Here is a 21,909-nt window from a genome sequence, read left to right as displayed (position 1 = left end):
AAATTTTCCAAAAATATCTAGAAGAAATGAAACGCAAAGAGCACACAGTATTATAGACAATGGAGCGCTTAGAGTCACAATTTTCCGAAAATATTTATAGAAGCGCGCTCGCATAAGATATACAATTTTCTGCTGACCTACAGCGAATATGGTTGCGAGAAAGTGCTTCTTTTTTGTTTTTTTTTTGAGTAATTTCATCTATATTTTTCCTCCTAAGAAAAGGCGCACGCACAAGCTCTGGGCATCTATCCGATATAGTTATAATGACTGGCGTGAGTGAATTGATGTCAGTTTTTTTGACAATAAAACTGATTTTCAATTCATCTTCTCTTTTATTAGGCGTAAAAGTTAGTTGCTTGAAGTTAAACAGTTACGGACAGAGAAAATATTTTGAAATCATTACCACTTGATCGATCAGAAGGGACATCGCTTAAAGGGACATAAGCTTTCGATGCTCTGTATTCTCTCGAAATGCATTTTGTACAGCATTATCATATTGTAATACGTTTCTTCGAAGGAACAACACATTTTCAGCTTCTTTTTCGGATACACCTGCGGTGTATATGTCCCAATTTCAGATGGATGACAATTCATCATTTCCATTTTGTGACTCACCTCTCAAATAAACTTGATGTAATCAATGAATTTATGAAATCTTTTTTAATGATATCCGAAAAAAACAACCTCAAAATCACTTGTTGGTATCAGCAGTTGGGGTTTTCTCAAGATTTTTTGCCTATCATTTGCAAATAACGTGTATCACCCTATGTCTTTATTTTTAAAAGTGTCATTAGAGATAATGGAAACCTGGTTTTTTAGCTTAGCAAATGAAACAAGACCGCAGATCGTCGCTTCGCTCCTCTCTGCGTTCTTTATGTTATTTAAAATTGAGTGTTTAAATTAATTTGATGTTCCCATCAAATTATTCATCGAAGCACTACATGGAATGTAGTTTCAATCGAAGTATACATTTCTTTATTTTATGAAAATTATTAGAATTAATATCAAGTATGTTCGATTCGGACTCTATTTTTTCTGAAGATGTTAAAATCGACGATGTCATGGTGGAAATTGTTAATTTACGTAATTCAGTCAAGAAGGGAAAAATGAAACTTCAAGTACCAATAAAACAAAAATTATTAATAATTATGATATTATAAATAATAATAAATCAATCAATTGAATAAAATTATAATTCTATATTATTCTATATATTATATTGTAATCTTTAATAATGGGTTTTGGAACTGGAGGTAATTAAAAGACTATATCCATTTTTAAACGATCCCAAAAATTATATAAGTTTCAAAGATTCTTTTGTTTCTCAAGAAGATGACATTTCTTGTGGGCTAATTGCATTATTCAATTTAATAATGATTGTTAAAGGAGTAACATCAAAAAGTTCATTGGACAAATCTTTCACGAAATTGCCGTACATTGATAGAATTAAATATATAAGAGAAACATTGAAATTTAGTTATTAATCATATGGATATATAAATATATATTAATTAAATAAATTATGGTTTTATTTATTATATTATAATTTCTTAATAATGGGTTTTGGGTGCGATAATGTGAACGTGGATTGTACATTATTTCACATTGAGAATTAAAATAATATGAAATTTTTTTTTGAGTTATCTCAAACATGAATTACATGAACATGACATTATTATATTTTTGTAATTAGGCGTAATTGCTTTATTTCAAATTAGAACTTTGGATAGAAAAAAGAATTAATTTTCGGTCCAAAAAAATGGCCTAAAGAGTCTTAAAATTTTCTCGAGAAAAAAAAACAATTACAATAGCCTATAAGTAGTATAGTTATGAATACTACATTCCATGTAGTGCTAAAAAGGGAGAGCGCAACGCTTCACTCCGCGCCCAACTTTCTCGCTTCATGATCTTGTGTTCATACCCCTTTCGCATTGTTTTTCATTTAGTTTTCAACAAAATATGTTTAGCACTACATAAAATGTAGAGTTTGAATTTGCCATCGTGGTCTTCCATGCCTTACCATGGGTATCTCATGCACAAATGGACGACAAAAATGGCAAAAATTTGAACGAAATCGGCCTAAGCGTTCACGAGATATTGTGTTTGAACATTCTAGAAAAGCAAACGAATCGAATAGCTCTAAAAAAATTTAGCGAGAAAAGGTTTACGCAAAAGATTTAATTTAGCCCACTTATTAGACTAGTATCCAAAGTAGATCCTTGATCTCTTGAGAACATTCTATAAATTCAATGTTCGTTTCATTATATTTTTTATTATCAAATTCTGTAGCATTTCGTTTAGCTTTTGGTTCAATCTATTGCCATATATTTATACGTGTGCCGTACTGATCGAGAGAGCCGAGAGCGAAGTTCTAGGGTTGCTAAATTTTCTGATAAGTGTAGAGAAAGTATGTGTTTATACTGAAGTGATATGAGAGCATCAATGTAACAGCAATAAACATTGTTTTCTTCAGTTTTTTTCTCTCTTGAGTTTGTTATAATCAAACGTAAGGTTCTCTGCCATATTGAAACTCGACATTGCACATCAAAGGCAATCAATCTTGATATAGCGTTCGCAAGTAGAAGTACTGCCGTAAACATCAGCTTGGTAATTGAGAGGAAAATAAGGATTTTGACGGCACATTGAAAATTTATTCTCACTTAATTTTTATTAGCCGTTGAGCTCTTTTTCGCATTTAGTAATGAAAAAAATGGATTGGAGATTTATTAGCAATTTAATTTAAGTTGAAAAATAAGCTAGGTGGCCGCATCTTCAACGAGTATCTAATATTTTATGTAAATGGAGCATTGTAAAAAAATAAATAAACACACAATGATAGTAATAATCTTTTGAAATGTTGCGCACGTGTGAATGTATGATGAAAAAAATCAAGCTTGCTATTTTGTTAACACAAACACACAGTTCTCTCAAACTCGAAATGGTGTGCTTATAAGTATTTTCATATGTATTTGTTTTTTTTTTCGTTATCCAGAAGCAAAAGCTTGGCACGATGATATGAAATCAAGTATGTTATCTTTATGTTTCATATAATGTGAATAGGAATACGCACATTTGGACTGGTTTCACCAGCGTTTATATATCAAAATGAAACACACACACGAATCCTATATATCTACATTGTGCAACTTATTACCTCGAAATCCGCGCTTACACATCGAATATTTAAATTTCTATCGCAGTCTACATCCAAATAATCCGGCTTATCGTTTTTATCGCCCTCGCATTGATAAACATTATTTGCAGTGCCGTTATCATTGTTAGTCTTTGCATTTGCATTCAATCCATCTTCCAAAACATTCTCCGGAATCATATTGTCTTGCAAAGACATGTCCTTTTTGCTGCTTGTTTATTATTCACCTATATATAAACATAAAGAGAGATAGAGAGAGAGGAGGAAATGCGAATGAAAAAAAAATACTTGCTATAGTATTCAACCGTATTGAATTATGGATTTTAGATAAATTCGGGGAATCAGAATGATTCGTCGCGTACGCCTATTGGTGTTTTGCGAACGGCCCGATTGTCACGCTGTCCTTGGGGCAGTGGAGTTTTCTTTTGGCTGTTGAGAAGAGAGTTTAGAAAGCATGACCGAGGCGAGGGATCGCTGTACTTGCTTTGATATAAAATTCGAGAATCTTTTGCAAGAAGATTTTATTCATTTCGCATGATTGAAATGCGTTATTGTTGAATATTTCATATGATGTGAGCTGCCGTTTCTGATGCTCTGCCGCATAAGTAACAGTCTAGATCATCTCTCAGACGTCGCTTGTGATTGTGATAGTTAAGACGGCAGTGACCAGTCAGAATACCTATTGCTTTCTTTAATGTCGCTTTGGGTAGCGTGAGCAGGTATTTTGTTATATCGACTTGTGGGCGCGTGAAAAATAGTTTCGTTTGCCTACAAGTGTTTGTTGCTTGCCATATTCATTGAATTGTTTCCTTTTGCCATGAGTCATTCGACTTCCTGCATTCGAACGTATTCAATGGTAGCATGAATTCCGGTTGTGCGATGATGTTAGCGGCTTGCCTTGCCAGGCTCTTCTTGCAAAAGATTCTCGAATTTTATAACAAAGCAAGTACAGCGATCCCTCGCCTAGGTCATGCTTTTTAAACTCTCTTCTCAATAGCCAAAAGAAAACTTTACTGCCCCAAGGACAGCGTGACAATCGGGCCGTTCGCAATACACCAATAGGCGTACGCGACGAATCAGTCTGATCCCCCGAATTTATCCAAAATCCAAATTCAACCGTATGCTATTTATTGTACAATTTTCACATCGAATATGATTTTCTGTTATCCATTTCCGCAACTGATGATGCTCTTGTGTTATGAATCTAGCTGTTGATATATTTTCTATATCCATATAAAAAAGTTTGGAAACTAACCATTTACAAACGCCATCTGTGATCTTTTCAGAAAAGTTTTTCTCAGTGTTGTGATATAAGGCTCTGAACTGTAGTTATGCATCTTCAAATGGAGACACATTTTGCGGAAATTCAACAACAAAAATTTGCCGGCGTGAAAATCGACTGTTGCTTAAATATACAACATACTTTTTTCGGTCACATCCAGTGTGCCGCTATATTTAACGATGAAACGAAGCAGAATAACTGGTAATGATTCGAAATCGGAATAAGGCATTTTCTGTTTTATTCCTTTGATATTCATGATTGATATTGGCTGGAATTCTAAGTCATTCCACCAAAATCGTTCGGAATTATTTTTTTCGTACATAAGACCATATTGGAGTGAAAGAGAGAGATTCCACTATTTTTCAGCATGCCACCGGAATTATTTCAATAACTCCCCAAGAGAAACGGCCAATATGTTTATACGCGGTCTATCCGCCGAAAATACACTACAATATATATTCACGTTTATTGGACGCCGAATTCAATATATATTCACGTTTATTGGACGCCGAATTCAATATATATTCTAGTGTATTTTCGGCGTATTCTTCAGCGTGAAACATATTGAAACATATTCAGGCGCCCTCTATTGGCCATGAATGCATTCATTGATTCAATATGTTTCACGCTGAAGAATACACCGAATATACACTAGAATATATATTCAATTGGGCGTCCAATAAGCGTGAATATATATTGTAGTGTATTTTCGGCGGATAGACAGCGTATAAACATATTGGTCGTTTCTCTTGGGTCAAGGAAGAGTGGATTGTGTGAGAAATAATTCCGGTGGCACGCTGAAAAATAGTGGAATCTCTCTCTTTCACTCCAATATGGATTTTATGTACGAAAAAAATAATTCCGAACGATTTTGGTGGAATGACTTAGAATTGCAGCCATGGTTTCCAAACAGTGGTGGAATTCTGTTTAGCTCCCACAATTTTTTTTGTGGAATGTGGAATCGACAACAATCACTTTTATTGTTCTTACAAAAAATTGTGGTTCCGATTTGTGGTTCAGAATCGTGAAACCGATTTGTGAGATTGATTTCGTGGATAGTTTGATTATTTGTAATGTAGAACTTATTTGGCATTAATTTTGATTCATATTTTATTCATTAGTTCTTACCAAAATGTTTTGCTTGCGCTGAATGAAATCAACATATTCAGCAATGTTTTTGGCAGTTGTTAATTTTGATTTTGATCAAAAAGCAAATACAACAGCCGTCAACAGCAAGTACAACTGCCATTTGGGTTCAAAGCATAAAATGTTGAATATCTCAAAATAGTGGTGTTTTTTCGGCATGTTTTTTTTTTGCGTCAAAAGATAGCAAATGTTACGCCGCTTTAGATGGGAAAATAAAATTTCGTGTAACAACCATTCAATTTTTTGTATTTGGCCTCGGCAGGTGAATCATATGTCATTTTTCAGCGTTTTTGTGGGAAAATGGTCGAAAATGGTCGAAAATGGCCTCTTTCGACATTTTGATATGAGAAAACTGCTATTTTTTCCGTCAAAATACATGAAAAAACGACCTTTTTCACATCGGTTTACCTATAAATTTGGTCCGAAACTGACTTTTCTTCATAGAACAAACGAATGGTCGAAATCTGCTTATAAAATCACATTTGTGGCATAGAAAACCCACCTATAATGGGCCACTTACAGGCGTGAGATTTTGGTTTTCTCTTTTTCTATCGAAAACAAGACTCCAAGCCAATTTTCAGCCAATTCGGCGACCTCACATTAATACTCTTCCCTGATTTCGTGTGGAATGGCCGATATATAGTCCCTAAGAAATGTGTAGAGACAATGCAAAAAGATATGCAGATTTGTTTACAAACGACAAAAAATAAACAAAACAAAAATCTCCATAACTAATGTATTGGCAATGTAAAACTAAATGGCGAACATTCTCGTCTCTGTACATTTCATATGGACTATATATACTATGTAGTGACACAGTGGCAGACTTGTTGACAAATATCGGTAAATGAACAAACCAAAAATCTCATTCCTGCGATGAATAGCTGGCTGCCAATACAACAGCCGATGTTTCGTTTATGTACTACGGATGCGTCAGAACAACATAACGCATGAAAAATATAGGAAACGTCAAACAAGAAAAAATAAAGCGGCACCTGGAGAAGTAGAGAATCATGCACATAGTTTGCTGTAACAAGTACGCGTATGTGTTAGTTCAAACGTTGAAAGTATGACAAATTGCACTTAGTCCCCAGGCGGCGCTGTATTGTTTATTGATTTCATGATCAGAAAGGCTGCCGAAATCGTTTTTACGGAATTTCTCACATTCCACAAATATTTCGGAGAACAATAAAAGTCTTTGTTAAGAATTCCACAAACCACAAAAAAATAGTGAGATCCACACCGAATTCGACCACAGATTGTCTTCAGAGAGTCTATGATCGTTGATAATCTGAATTGAATCTTTTTTTGAAAAACAAATTATGAAATTAATGAATTTATTGTCACTTAGCGGACTTTCACTTTTTTCAATAAAATAAAAAAACACTCGGCTTAATATTTTAGTCAATTATTTTACTCAATTAGCATTTGAATCGGCATGCGTAACACACTGACACTGAAACATTTTAACTAAAATGTTGAATTGTTTAATTATTTCTGAAAATTTGGGATACCGGAGGGAAGATTGTATGTTTCAATACTCTAATTGAAATTAACACTGGAGAAATTGAAAATTGTTGGTACTACTAGCGAAAAGCAAAATAATTCTGAGCTGAGCGAAAAAAACAAAACGGCACTCACAATCACGTTCAATAACCGACTGCTTCACAATTTGAAACTATAGAAATGAATAGAGAATCATCGACTCAATATACTTGGTTACCATGTAACCAACCAACTACATACAACACTAAAAGTTGATACGAGATGTGTGAATACTTCTCAAGCGGGAAAAATGTGCTTGTCGATCTGTTGGAAATCGCGCGCGGCATTATTCTGCACTGCTCTCTTCATATTATTTCTTTCTATATGAGTGAGTGGATATCAAAGAGAATATTTGAGCTTAAAAACTGATGCGAATGGTTGAGTGACAGAGCGCTTGTGATGGGGCAAACAGATGCTGTGTGTGTACACGTACCACCATACTTGGATGAGCTGAAGCAGGACGAAACGAATTATCCAAAGAATTGATTCATAAGCGAAGAGGATGGCGCGCACACCAAATAAAAAATACAATGCGTGCGGGAAGTTTGATTTAGATTTGCGACAGACACTGAGCCAGTTCGTTGTATGCAATGATGTTATAAATCTAATTTCCATTCGATTACATTTCCCTCGATTGCACGCTCACATTCTCGTTTTCTTTCTGGTTGTCGTTTATTTTATTCCTTTTTTTATTTTCCGTCCTCTTCTTTCTCACCTACTTACTTACGGCACTGAATTGCCAATGTGTGTGTATGCGATGGTTTCGCCCAATGTTGGTGTAACCAAACATTATTTTATTGCAATTTTTTCCAACTAAGCGAACAAAATTATGAATGTTCTCGTATCACAAAGCTTTCTTCTGCCGTTTGACGCACTTACAGCATTGGAAACGGCGTCATTTATATAGGATCAACGATAGAGGAGAAATTCTGTTGAAGTTGCTGGAAAAATAAGAATACAATATATAAAGGTTGTCGATTACCAAACAGAGAGAGAGAGAGAGAGAGAGAGAGAGAGGCAAGTGAAATTGAGACAAATATCAAAGTTTGGAGAAAAACCATAAGTGTATGTATATTTTAAGGGGCAAGTCACTTCTGGTCACTTCTAATTCTTCGAATTCATTACACTTGTATTACGTTTCATAGGTTTCCATTAATTTCCATTAATTTTCATTACATTTTCATTGCTTTCTTTACTTTGTCATAAGGTTTTATTACTTCTCATGATTTTTGTTTTTTTTTTTTCTTCTGTGGTTTCCCCTAGGTATATTGTTGCTTTAACCGAATGTCAGATACAAGTTAGGAAACCCCCTCCCCCCACACACACACATATATATATATATACACTATGTTACGAAGACGCTATGGTTTTCATTTTCATGAGACGTTATGATGTTGATTTTGTGGAAAATTTATATTCGCCAAACAAATCTTCTTATGGCACGTTTATGTAAAATAATAATGTAAAATGTTTGCGCGAATCACAGAATTAATATGAATTAGGACTATCGTATTGATTTTCGAATGAATTTATTCCAACGACCTGTAACGGTTTTGATAATCTTCTGGTTGTTTCGAGCCCATTCGAATAACAACAGATAAAAAAAAAGTTTGTCATCTCACCATTATAGTTGCCAACTCAAACGCAATCGAAATTCAAATGCTATTTATAGACAATCGGCAATATCACAACACACTGTATATGGATATGATGTGGAAGGGAAAGTTCAATGAAATATAATAAATAAGAAATGATGTATATTTCTAGAAAAAAACAAAACTAGCATGATGACAGAAATCGAATACATTTTTCCACACAAATCGAGCGTAAATCATCCAAAATGCTCAACCTAAGAATCTTTTATATGTGTGGTTTTTAAAAACCTTGAGAACTGACTTTGCAATATCGATAGTTGATATATGGCCGAAATGGAAGAAAGAAGTGATAAGAGATCTTCTATGTAACTTTTGCCTAAAATGATGTTGTAGTTGAAATACAGTTGGCGCCACAAACAACTGTCAGTTAACAACAATAACTTTGTGGTGAATTCAAAAACAGTGTTTGATTTCTTAAAAAGAATGAAAAGATTTGTTTTAATATCGTATGAATTTCGTAGAAGCACAAGAATTACTATATAAATTACAATAAAACCGAATTATTTGGCCGAGAAAGAGTTGAAAATATTTATAACAGTTATGTGTTATGCGATTTCAAAATATATAAACTGCTTACGCTATTCCACACAAACACATTGATGAAATCATGTGCATTGAATTTTCATCGTTGATCTCGAATAATTCCTTGTTACCATCAGCGCGAATTGAAATAAAAATATAAATGCGTTCGTTGTACACTTTTCTTTGTTAAGCTTATTCTTTTTTCTTTGGTTATTACTCATACGAACGACAACTATGGAATGATTATATCACTAGTATTGACTTTAAAGTTTTTGCAATATTCTTGATGCATTCACAGTTTGATTTGGATTATTTACACTTTTCGGTACGACTTAAAGAAACTCTGACTCGGGTAATTGTATGCGATTACATTAGTGTATGATAGCCGACAGCTGACTGTAAAAAAAAGAATCTCAGTAATAAAACACAGACACTGAATTCACCACAAAGTTGTCAGTGGTGTTTGCAATATCTGTCTGTATGTGAATGTGTATGTGTCAAATGGCGTAAGCAGTGTTTATATCGTGAAAATATTAAGAACAGTATTTAAATCCAGAATAAGAAACTTTGTGTGTAACACGGTAAATGAATGAAATGTTGAATTAACCACGAAAATATTGACAACAAAATCAAATTTATGTAGACAGACGAAATTGTTATTGCATGTAGCCATAATTTGGCGAAATATATAAATAATAATGATAATAATATTGTGAAATCGCACAACACATTATTTTTATTTTCAACTACTCGGCCAAATGATTCGGTTTGATTGTAATTTATATAAGATTTTTTGTATGGAACAATAAAACAAATCTTATCGTCTCTTTTTTTCAAATCAAACACTGTTTTTGAATTCACCACAAAGTTATTGTTGACAACTGACAATTGTTTGTGACGCTAACTGTATTTCAACTGCAATGTCACTTTAGGCAAAAATCTTACCGCTTCTTTAAAAAAAAACGTAACTCTGATTGAAATGAAAAAATCTGATTTTCTGAAAATTCACGAAATAAATTGATTATTTTGATACTGTTCAAATGATGTCGTCCGTATGAAAACTGAGGAATTGTACTGCTTCTTCTTCTTAACACATACTGTAAGTCGCCATATTGGAAGAAATAATGACAATACACTGTAAATATTCAATATGGCCGCTTCCATTGTGCACGATTGTGTGTACGATAGTGTGAAGAAGAAGAAGTAGTAGCATGCATAAAAAGTGTATTGGTTTTCATAAGGATGAATGATGTCGCGATAATTGAGAGAGATACCAACTTTGTCGATAAATTATAGTAGGTCGAAGATCTTTGAAGTACTTTTCTATACTCGCAGCAGAGAACTTCTGCGGGTGGATTGTTCTGTAGTCCAATAGCTCGGGGCTCATTGATCGTTGTTCCGGAAATTTTTTGACACTTTCCATTTGTTTTTTATTACTTTTTTTCATTTGATGCAATAAATTCGGCAAGTAATTTGTAATCTTCTTGATTGGATTTCAGTTAATGCGTTGTTTTGTTGAACATTTTATGGAAAAACATTTTCACATGAAGTAACGACGTAGGAGTATGGTACTTACCTGCCACATGTACTTATTTTGATATGATCTCACTTTTAAACGTTAAATGTGTTTCATTTTTGTTGACTCGAGATTTTTGATTCAAAATCACACAATTCAATACGAATCCTCATTTAAATTTTTTTTACAATGGTTTTAATGTTCATCAGCTATTGTGAACTCAAATGTCATTATTTCATTCGAATATCACAGTGTTCTAAATATAATAAATAGTTGAAGTAAAATTCATGGAATCAACAGAATACAAACCAAAGTGAAATGAAAATGCATAATTAAACATTTGATTGGAATTTCAATCTCAGAAATGGAACATTTTCGTTTTTTTTTTCATTATTCGAATAAATTGAATAAAATAATATGTCGAAACCATTTCAACCTCGTATATAAACTCGTGCCTATCATTCAATTCAAAACATATTGTGTATGCATCATTATAAACGCTAGCATAACGAAGCGTTACGAGCATTCATAACAATATAAAAATATACCGTTTTAATGTCATTTTAAAATCCTTTGCAGTGAAAAAAACTGTGCTTTCTATCATTTCAACATCATTAAAAGCATAAAATGCTCTTATATCGGACACATAAGCTCTCCTGATTTCATTATAATGCACTCTTCATTCTTTTGGCTGCCATTAAATGGTAAAGAGTCCCTCTCTTTCCAAGGGAACACAGTTTTATCCCATATCAGAATGAAACTTCATTATTTTTCAATTGTTCTTGGTTGATTGTTGAAAAAAAAAAACATATTTAAATTTTAAAGGCAAATTTATACTAGATTTCGTCGATTGTCATTTTAAAAAGCTCCTTATAATTTCCTCTGAGCTTTTATAAGCTAATAAAAGCTTTCATTCAGCTATTCTGCTTTCATATATTATGGCAATGTCGTTATTAAACAATATTAAGTAGCAGAGAAAAGTTTTGAAATATGTGAAAAAGTTTGTTGAATATTCATAACGAAGTTTTTGCATATATTATGTCTTGCTTTATAATGCCATAGATATTCTGTTATTCAAATTAAGTGAAAAGGAAAATTTCTGGTTAAAAAGCAGTGAAAAAAAAACAATTTCAAAAGACAAAAAATAATCATCAAAGTTCATGTCGATGTGAATGCCGTACATTTTTGTACGCATGAGCGATACCAATATTGAAAGCCCATAAAAAAGATGTGATTTTTCTTTCTGGTGTAATACAAGGTGAGCGATTGAGTTTGCAAAACTATGTGTCAAACCCAGTCTATTGAGGTAAGTATTTGGTTTTCACCAAATTTTGCAAGTCAATTTCGATATGTGAATTTCTTCGAATATGTGTGCCATCACTGTACTGTAACTATTGTAATTCAAGAGAAAAAAAAATGTGTGAAATAATTTCAAATGGGAAAGATCAAGTAGCAATTTCGCTAGCAATTTAAACACTGATATCATTAATCATTCGAGTGAAATCATCAATCATGAACTTGATCTATTCTACCTCAGCTCGACTCTGCTTGGACACTTTCAAACGATGTGAGTGTGAAGCGATAGTCACAAGTAAAATGGTAAATATGAGAAATTGTAGGCTACACTTCTTGCTCTCTTTCTCTCTTTTTCTCTTTCTCTAACGTGCAAGTATATAGGTGTAACAAGAAGAAGTCAAGTTGTATCGGTGCACATACAGCATGCTGTATTGTTGGGCATCCAATTTTATCTCGTAGATTCACTGCTCAGTGTTGAGTTAACTCTCTTCTTTAACACACAACAGACTTCACTCTCTGTGTATTGTAGGTATGTGTTACGTTGCTGTGCAATGTGCAAAGAGCGGACTGTTGTATGGGTGGAAGCGAACATTCGATATTTGTATGTGTTTCTTCTTCTTAGTTTTGCATGGTATTTCTCTTTCGTGTGCGAAGAGTGGAACCAACACACGAGAAGCCATTGTATGTTGTGTGCTAGACAGACAGCTGAGCACATTTGATGGTGTGTACGAGCGCGCATGAGAGTGGAATACACACAATAACGGAGTCAATTGTATGTATATAGCAGAAGCGTCATAGCTGTGAATGTGAACACGATAGTTGTTGCTCTGGGAACCGCCTCTAGTTTCTGATAAACCATCATCAAACACAGTTGTGCAGCACAGAGCACACGATTACATACGTTCGTTCATTCATTCCCTCGCTCTGACTAGTGTTTTATTATTATTATTATTGTTATATTTTATTTTCTATTTTCAACTTGATCCGATCGTTCTCCGGTGTTGATTGTGATTGTGAAACGACAATTAATGCCGCACTTTTTTCGGTGAAGACTGCTAAAGAATGAACAACATCCAATTCTCTCGTATCTAGTGATTTGAATTTGATTTTAAAAAATCGTCAACATCAACAAAAAAAAGAGAAAAAATTCAAATAGCAATGAAGATTTTATCAGAATAAACAACAGATCCAATACAAGCGAAGTGTCTGTGTTAACGAAATAAAATCAACGAGTTTAAAATAAATGTAAACAACCCGGTTTTGTTGACTTCATCGAATTCCAAATTTCATAGAATTTATTAGACGTGCAAAAAAAAATTCTCTCCTTTTCTGCGTGAAGAAAAAACTAAAGATTTGAGTCACATAGATTTTAATGTGACGTTCTCTTTATTGGACCTTGGTGTCAACAAAGTTCATGTTGATATTTTGGACAACTCACATACACACACACAGCGTTTGGACAACGAAATACCTTCGCATTTCAACCGAAAATACTCGCAAGTGAAGAAGACGACGGCGGTAAACACACAAAAGACAAAAAAGAAGAAAGAAAGTGAAAGCATTGTAAGAATTTTGCATTTAACGATGAATTAACTGGACTTGACTTGAATGAAGAAAGCTACGATACAACGCAAAAAAAAAAACTCAACACAGCGCACACATTGTCGTGGAGTGAATTCGATACGATTCATTCGCGAATAAATCGCTCAAAGCAATCGAACATACCGTATACTAAATAACGCGGAGAGAAAAAAAATAAATAGCACGAAACATATATCTATATATATAGGTCTCGTGTATATTAAACTATCGAAATAAGTGAAAACGATTTAACAGATCTCTCGCTCTCCATCCATCTATCTCATTCGTTTTTTTTTTCACCAAAAATTGTAAGTACCCATCAATATAAGATTACAGAACAAACGATTTATATAAATGTTTTTTTTTTCTCCTTTTATTTGATGATGTAATGAATGTTTCGATTAAAAATTGATTGAGATTTGAAGCAGTGTTTAATATTTGGATTGAGCCTAGATTTATCTTGATTTTATTCGTGATTTTTGACTTGATTCTGACCAATATCAAGAAAAAAAAATCCACGCATTTAACGCGCATTTCCACTCTGTATACATATATGAATGTGGTGATTCTTTTCAATTTGATTGAAGTAGCCGAAAGGTCGTGATGAATCACATAAACGAATGGTGAAATCACAAATGCATGGCACACATACGCACATAAACTTAAAGCAAAAGAAATAGTTGAAACGATGGGCGATGGCGAAATGTTGATGGTGATAACGGCGGCGACAACTGCGGCAGCAGCAGCAGCACCAACAACAGCAACTAATATGGCAATGTGATATTGACCACATGATACGTGGCTCAAGCGTGGGAATTGGCTGTGCATAGTTTCGTTTGCTTGAGTATCAAAATTATTGCTCTAAAACAGAGGTTTTCTCCTATAATGCAATCAATTTCAAATACGACAAAATACTAAATCGATCATCATGTCATTTTTGCACTCACAAATATATAAATGAATTGGTTTTTGTTTGAGCAAATTGACTTTAATCCACACATATACACACACAAACACAAACACAAAATAAAATAGAACTATAAACAAGTTTTGAAGAATTAAACGAACTATGAAATAGCGTTAAAGTGAACTTTAACACCACTTGAATTGAACATTATCTTGTTAACATGACAACCACAAACACACTTCTACTCAAAATTCTCTGTGATATTTTCACTTTTCTCAACTCTGTTCTAGATTCAATCTTATTTATTTGCTCATTAGTGTCGACACCAATATTTTTTCCACTTGCCATAGTGAATAGCAAACAAACTATTCACTATTGCAAATAGCAATTCCTTATTTACACGGAACATTTGAGAATGTATGTTGTTTTGACACGACCTGATACTCGATGATAATTTCTATCGAGTTATCTGCCATCCGCAGATTTTCTTCAGTTGACCCAATAAATGTGGAGCTCGGTGCTTTGAAAGTACTATAAGAAGATAAAGAATATGAAGAAAAAGAGGAAGAAGAACCACATCACTTCAATAGATGCTACATAAAAGAAATTAAAGTGGTCACCAATCACTTATTTCTTTTGCCACACTTAAACTTGCTCGGTTATGACTAAGTGCAAACTGTTTGTCGGGCTCCGAGTGTTGCAAGTTATTGAAGGAAAAAAGAAAATAACAAATCTTTTCGTCGGTTTCAGAATGCCTTTCCATTGTAACCACTAAACTTCGTAGCATTTTGAATGTTAAATGTCAAATATGTTTTTTTCTATTCTAATGAATGAAACAACCTGATTAAATGGCAACTGTAAAAAAGATCAATTTAATAGAATGTTAATGTTTGGTTTACCGTCTATATTGTTGGTTTATTGCAATTTCTGGAACAGATTAGTTTTATTCTCATCTAACATTTCAGAGCCACTGTCTTCTAATTTTTGGCACGATTTAAATAATTTCAAATTGTCGCAATTTACCCAATTAATGACAAAGCAAAGATGTCTACTAGTGCACGTTTTCTTTGGCAATCATTGAAACAACTCATTTAAAGAATATGTGAATTTAACATTTATGCGCTTTCTAAAGATTTAAAACGAACAAACATTTCATGACGAACTCAATGAGTCTCTATTTGCATTTACAGAATAACTCAATGGTTTTTTTTTATCGATTTCAAGTTAAATGACAATGTATAGGTACTAATTTCATTTTACCTTTTTACTGAACATTTTTCGATTCATTATCCGAAGGAATGGGACAAAAAATAATCCAAAATACGATTGTACATGATACCTCCGATTTGAATTTACAGAAAAAAAATGCATCATTGACCACCATTGGATATATTGACGAAAGGAAATTTAAAAGAAATATAACAACAACAGCAGCGGCGGCACGTGATTAGCGTGCTATTGTATGTTGTTAGAAAGTGTGGATTTTTAATTTAAAAAAAAAATTGCCATTGGTTGCCTTGATGGTTTATTGTTTTATGTGGTATAGGAATAATTGAAAACCGAATTGAAAGAAAAAAAAAACCGCATAATTATCATTGGCCACAAAAAAATAGGGAAATAGAAAATTTAGAACAATCCACTGGATAATTGAATGTACGCGTACACAAACAAAACGTATAAACTAGAGATAGAAAGAGAGAGAGAGAGGAAAGTCAATGTCAGGATTTTGACCGAATTAACACATAAATAAAAAATTTCTCAGAAGAATTTTTGCAGTTATGGTTATAGAAGCATACAGTCATTATGTGCGCATTGACTGCGAAATAAAAATGGCATGAAAAAAATCTTTGTATAACCTATATATTTCGATATGATTTTGATACGCATGACGGAGTTGCTGTCTGCACTAGTGATGATGATGGTAGTCGGTTGCTGTCAGAGTTTAATTTGCCCAATATGGAGTGTGAAATGTTCAGCAGTCATCATACCGTTTCACTATATCTATCTAAAAAAAATCATTACGGATGATGATACACAGTAAATTTACACCAAAATCTAATTTCGGAAATAAAAAGAAGTGGTAATTTTCTTTAGTGATTGAAACGAAAAATAAAGGTTAAAATCTTGGTATATCCAGGTGCAAATACATTCGAAAAGAAAATACAAATACAAATTGCACAAATGAACACTAATCATAGCGAATTCCAGTTATCAGTCGGATGTGTTGCAGTCTTAAACGCAGCTTATACTCTTTGATGTTAAAACTGACAAATTGCTGCTATGGTTCAACATTAAAAGTAGATCAGCTTTTGCAAGATTGAAAAAGAGAAAAAGAGGAGGAAAAAAATTGACTCGACGCTAGAACATATTACATGCAAAAGCCTTTACATGCATAGCGAATTATTTGAATGCCGTTTTCCTTCGTATCGCATCGTAAAACATGAAACGAGGCGCACAGAGAGACATGCATACACACATAGAGAACGAGATGTGCAAAGCAATCTTAAGAAGCCGAAGAAGAGGTCCAAATAGTCTCGATCTATTGCACTTCGAGAGATGCGCGCATACAATCACTTCTACTTGATTTAATTAATATATGTGGAAAATGCATGCAACTCGATCATTTGAATGTTCGAATTTTAAAGCTGTGCAATTTTTTGTTTGTTTCGTGTTCTCCTTCTGTTCCACCAAAAGAGAGAGAGAGAGTGAGAGAGAGTGAGAGAGAGAGAGAGAGAGTGAGAGAGAGAGAGAGAGAGAGAGAGAGAGAGAGTGAGAGAGAGAGAGAGAGCGTCGAGTGCAATTCGCCGCAGTTGACTTTAAAAGTCAGCCAGTTTGCGTTGCAATAATAAGTTAAACACGTTGTGTGAGGTGAGATTCTTTTCATGATTCTTTATTACAAGTAGGTAAAAACAAGTTTATCTGTCATAAATTAAAATAAAAAAGCAAGCAAAAGAATAAGAAAACCCATGTCATCGACTCTGTTGCTCTTGAACAAAAATATATTATACATTTTGGAGAAAAAATCTTGACTTCAACTAATATTTCGTAAAAACACTCAGTATTTTTGTGCATAAACGAAAATAAATTATTATTTTTTATTCATATGAAATTCGCTCTAAAGATTTCACGAAGTACGGTTTTGCACACATTGCGCAACGGAAACCGTAACCGTACATAGGTACAAATCACATATATGCGTCAAAAGTCTCAACAAAGAATACATAACAATAATAATAACTGCTCCACTAGAATGACACTTGCACGCGGAGTAAAAAAAAAAACTTTGATTTGTCACAAACAATATAGTGAGTGATAGTCCAAGGTAGAGATTTCAACTGAAAAGATGATATAGGTAAAAAACAGTTTTTGCAATTGTGTCCATGTGCTTCAAATCTCTTTCGATATATATTTCGAACAGCGAACGTTTTAGTTTAAAAGTTGGCGAAAAAACATTTTTTTAAGCATTATGAAATTGTCAGCTTGTTGTTTTTTTTTTTCTTGTAAGAGATTACGTTTCGGTTCTTGCGTTATATGACATTGTATTTTGGGCATGGAAGAAAACGTGAACATAAAACAATTTACAACTGCACTAAAATATGAAAAATGAAAAAATTCGAGCCCGATAAGTAATCGTGTGAGCCCATACTTCTTTGCTTGAGTGAGTGATGCAAACCATCGAAATACTTTGAAAATTATCATCACGCGCGCGCGCACGCACAAACTTAAATATTCGAAAAGCCGATTTACAACCGAGTATCGACATTTAGCATGAAAACCATAATCACATTAATAGTATACCGTCAGTGCATGCGTGTTGCATGCCCATTATCATTGCTATTCGTCGATGTTTGCGTATTTATTTGATGTACGTTTTTTCTATCCTGAAAAAAAAACGAGTTTATGCTTTGAACGAGAAATGAGATTACTTAAGTACGTACATCACATTGAATATGTAGTTTTTTTTAGAGTTCAAATCGTTTGTTACTGTAAGCCCTTGAATAATCAGTTGACATGAATCCCCCGATGTGTCAGAGGTGTGCAGAGAACAAATTTTTTTTATCCATTTGCTGAACGAGAAACAATGTCAATAGCTGTAGTTATCAGTCGAAACGAAACAATTAGCAATAATTATAACGAATAAATAAAACTTTCTGGTGTATTTTTACATTAGCCCAAAAACAAAACCAGAAGAATGTACTTGTTTTCTACGACTGATTTGATTTCTTTGACTTTAATGATTGTCTGTTAAAAAAGAAAATTTTGAAAATTGATGTTAGGTGCGTAGCTATAAAAAATGAAAATTTGCGCGCGGCGTCTGGGTTAGTTGAGATGTTAAAATGCGGTCGCTTTTTGTGTTTGTTGGCGAAAGACAATAGAGGATGTGGTGAATGTAGGGGCGGTTTTTAGTTTTCAAGGAAGTCAATCATCAAAATCAACTAAGTCTAACGTAGGAAGTCAGTCAAAAAATCAGAGAAATCAAATCAAGGAAATCAATAAAAAAATCAACGAAGTCACCCAATAAAATCAGTCAAAGAGTCAAAAAAAGTCATGAAAAATCACCAAAATCACAAAATCACCTGTAAACCAAAAACGGATGTTGTGTTCGATCCCTGATTTATGAATGACTTTTTTGATTTATTGATTTTTTGACTTGAGACAAAACGAAAAAAAAAACATGTCCCAAACAGTGAAAACACAGAACAGTTTTCTATGTTATTGATTGAAGGATTTTCTCTATTGTTGAATCATAAAAGTGAAAATGCCCATTATTAAATAAAGCTAAGCCTGAATTCGAAACTGGTTTTCCGAGGCACTAAATCTCACAGGTACAGATACTCCATTGGGAATGAACGTATTGACAAATGAAAAATTATACATGCCAACTTGAAAAAAAAAACTACAGGTGACGTCCAATATTAAAGCTCATTATGCTGATAGAATCATGCAAAATATTTATCTCGACAATTATTTCAATGTGAAGTGGCACTGTTTGTTCGTATGGTGACCACATACTATATTAATGGAAATCTTGATGGCTTTTTTCAAGTCACAAACCAATTTGTACAAAAAAATTGACCACATGTCGTGCCATTCCTGGTGTTTTTGTCCTCTTTCTCTGTCTTTCTTTTTTTTCTTTCTTTCTCGCTTTCTCGCTCTCTCGTTCTCTCTTTTTCTCTTTGGATGTGCTAAGAGGGGAGTTTGTATTCTCTTTTTTCCATAGATATGATTGCTTTCAAAAATTTATAAATTATTCGCCATTTGGCGTCATGATATTTTCTCTCATCCACACATTCACACACACACACACACATAACATGAACGATGAATATTTGCACTCATATATAGATAGCAACTATGAGCTATTACTTTCATTTATGCATTTGAATTGCGATCGAAGCGATGAATAAAACATTTCATAACCCATTGGCTGTTTAGCTCGACCCTTTTTTGGCTGCAATTTCACTTGCTTTGAAATCGAACTGTACGTGCTACCGAAGTTTATAAGTTCGTCGGCAAATGCATTTCGAGCACAAAAATTGTGTGTGTTCGATATCATCGAACATTGAACGTCGTCGTCGTTTTTCTGCACAAAGCAATTGAATTGCTGGAAAAACGGATAATAATAATATAGAGTGATTGGACGCGCGACCAACTGCTTGTCTAGGTGCGCATAGAATGCACAGGGGAGCTGACGAACGAAAAAATTTCAATTCGTAAAATCGAACGGACAATATATTGATCCAGTTGATGTTGTGTCGTCCAAGGCCTCACGGTGGAATATTTCAAAATAAAAATACGATGAGTTTACAAGATACGATCCAACATGCAAAGTGAAATATGTACTGTAAAATTGAATGACATTTTCTTGACAAAAATACAAGGCTATATATTTATCATCCTTTTGCCCACTGACTCATACAACCAAACACGGTGATTATTTAATTTAACTCGCACTTCTATGGAAAAAATGTAATTAACTTCATAATTTCAAATAACAAACGATAGCACACGATTTTCAACATCTGAGTTTTGATCATTTTCCGCTGCATCATTGGTACCGAAAACAAAACATTTCATTTTTCTGAAAAAAGAAGCGCGTGCTTCAGCAGAATCCACTGAATTGGAAGGGGCATTTTTGGTCTCAGCGTTAAATGACTTTCATTTTAGCGCATCCCAGCGTGCTTTGCTACGCCTTTTAAATTTTCTTTTTCATTTCAAAATGCATCATTTTTGTGATATTAATAGGTGTGACAAAAATTTCCCAGAAAAATTTTTGACATTTAGTATTCTTTTTTTTTTGGACAATTTGTGACATTTGGAAATGTTACAAAAATGTATGCCTATGACATCTTCGTCTCAAGACCTTTCCAATGATGTGCGGCATGTCCAGATCGGACCACGCGTTTGGCCTCCAAGTCGTTTTTGACAGACAGACAGACACACATTCTCTTTTTTATATATAGATAGATGAATACAAGCGATTCAACTGGGTGCCAAAGAAGGTGTCAAACCATTATATATAAGGAATGTGGTAGTTCTCGATTCCCACTTATCATCATGATATTATCCATGTCTCAAATATCGCTTTGACATTTACATGTATTCTGATATTGAGCCAACTGCCAACGCCATCTGTTAGTGTAACGAAGTATAGCGAAAGAATTGTTGTATTTTATGAACGCTTTGCGCAGCTCACTCTTCGAATCGCTGCAAAGCTTGTGTGCCACTGAACAAATTGCGCGAAGCGCTCAGATGTTCAACGTCACGCTAACAGATGGCGTTATATGTTCAATATTGATTCATTATTTGAGACATGATATTATCACAATGCCAAAACAAAGATTTTATCCTGCATTCACACCGTAATATTCATCTCACTTTACCATAATTACGAGTATTCAATTATTTATATAATCCGTACAAATGTTCAATTTACTTTCTTTAGAAGGAAAAGCGCAAAAAAAGACACCGCGAAAATTCCGTGCTTAACCGTGTAATTTAAGTGTTGGACGCAAACCACTAACAACATTAATAGTAAATCTATTGGTGAGACGTAAAAGAACGCAAGTTTGTCCAACTTCGTAGCAATAAAGAGAAGTATGTTTGATAGCAACTAAAAATGGTTAAAAGAATGTATGTTTATGGTCAAGTAAGTTTTGCAAAAAGAATGCATGTTGTTCTACTTATTCAGTTAGTGATAAAGAGAAGCATGTTCTCATACATTTATATTGTCAAAAAAGAAAGTATGTTGGCTAAAATAGTGTAAATAATTAAATTTATTCCGACCGCATTGTACAGGAATTCATA

The 21,909-nt window shown here is 33.7% G+C and overlaps 1 protein-coding gene and 2 long non-coding RNA genes across 4 annotated transcripts in view; 2 read left to right on the top strand and 1 right to left on the bottom strand.

The window, feature by feature from the left end:
* The window catches only part of LOC129575988 (probable 3',5'-cyclic phosphodiesterase pde-5), a 43,047-nt gene extending 35,814 nt beyond the window's left edge, over positions 1–7,233 (bottom strand). The window contains exons 1-3 of one of the 2 annotated variants that reach the window (XM_055460281.1): positions 6,997–7,233; positions 4,575–4,631; positions 3,155–3,378 (exon numbers count right to left, since the gene is read on the bottom strand). In XM_055460281.1, coding sequence (XP_055316256.1) covers positions 3,155–3,349 — 195 coding nt within the window. In that variant the 5' untranslated portion in view covers positions 3,350–3,378; positions 4,575–4,631; positions 6,997–7,233. Of the gene's footprint in view, positions 1–3,154; positions 3,379–4,574; positions 4,705–6,996 lie in introns of those variants that run through there. The other variant, XM_055460282.1, reaches the window with a different exon arrangement.
* A 5,048-nt stretch (positions 7,234–12,281) lies between these two features.
* On the top strand, positions 12,282–12,873 carry LOC129575987 (uncharacterized). The gene is made up of 3 exons (XR_008688851.1): positions 12,282–12,384; positions 12,495–12,642; positions 12,736–12,873. It is a non-coding gene; the product is annotated as an uncharacterized LOC129575987 (long non-coding RNA).
* A 47-nt stretch (positions 12,874–12,920) lies between these two features.
* Positions 12,921–21,909, top strand: part of LOC129575986 (uncharacterized) — a 33,698-nt gene continuing 24,709 nt past the window's right edge. The window contains exon 1 of the long non-coding RNA XR_008688850.1: positions 12,921–14,002. This is a non-coding gene — a long non-coding RNA (uncharacterized LOC129575986). The remainder of the gene's footprint in view (positions 14,003–21,909) is intronic.

Source organism: Sitodiplosis mosellana, unplaced genomic scaffold, assembly GCF_009176505.1.
Source record: "Sitodiplosis mosellana isolate CC-2019 unplaced genomic scaffold, AAFC_SMos_1.0 Smas_scaffold_6170, whole genome shotgun sequence".
NCBI classification, from domain to species: domain Eukaryota; kingdom Metazoa; phylum Arthropoda; class Insecta; order Diptera; family Cecidomyiidae; genus Sitodiplosis; species Sitodiplosis mosellana.
Note: the sequence above shows the minus strand (reverse complement) of the source record. Positions and strands in the feature narration are given on the sequence as shown.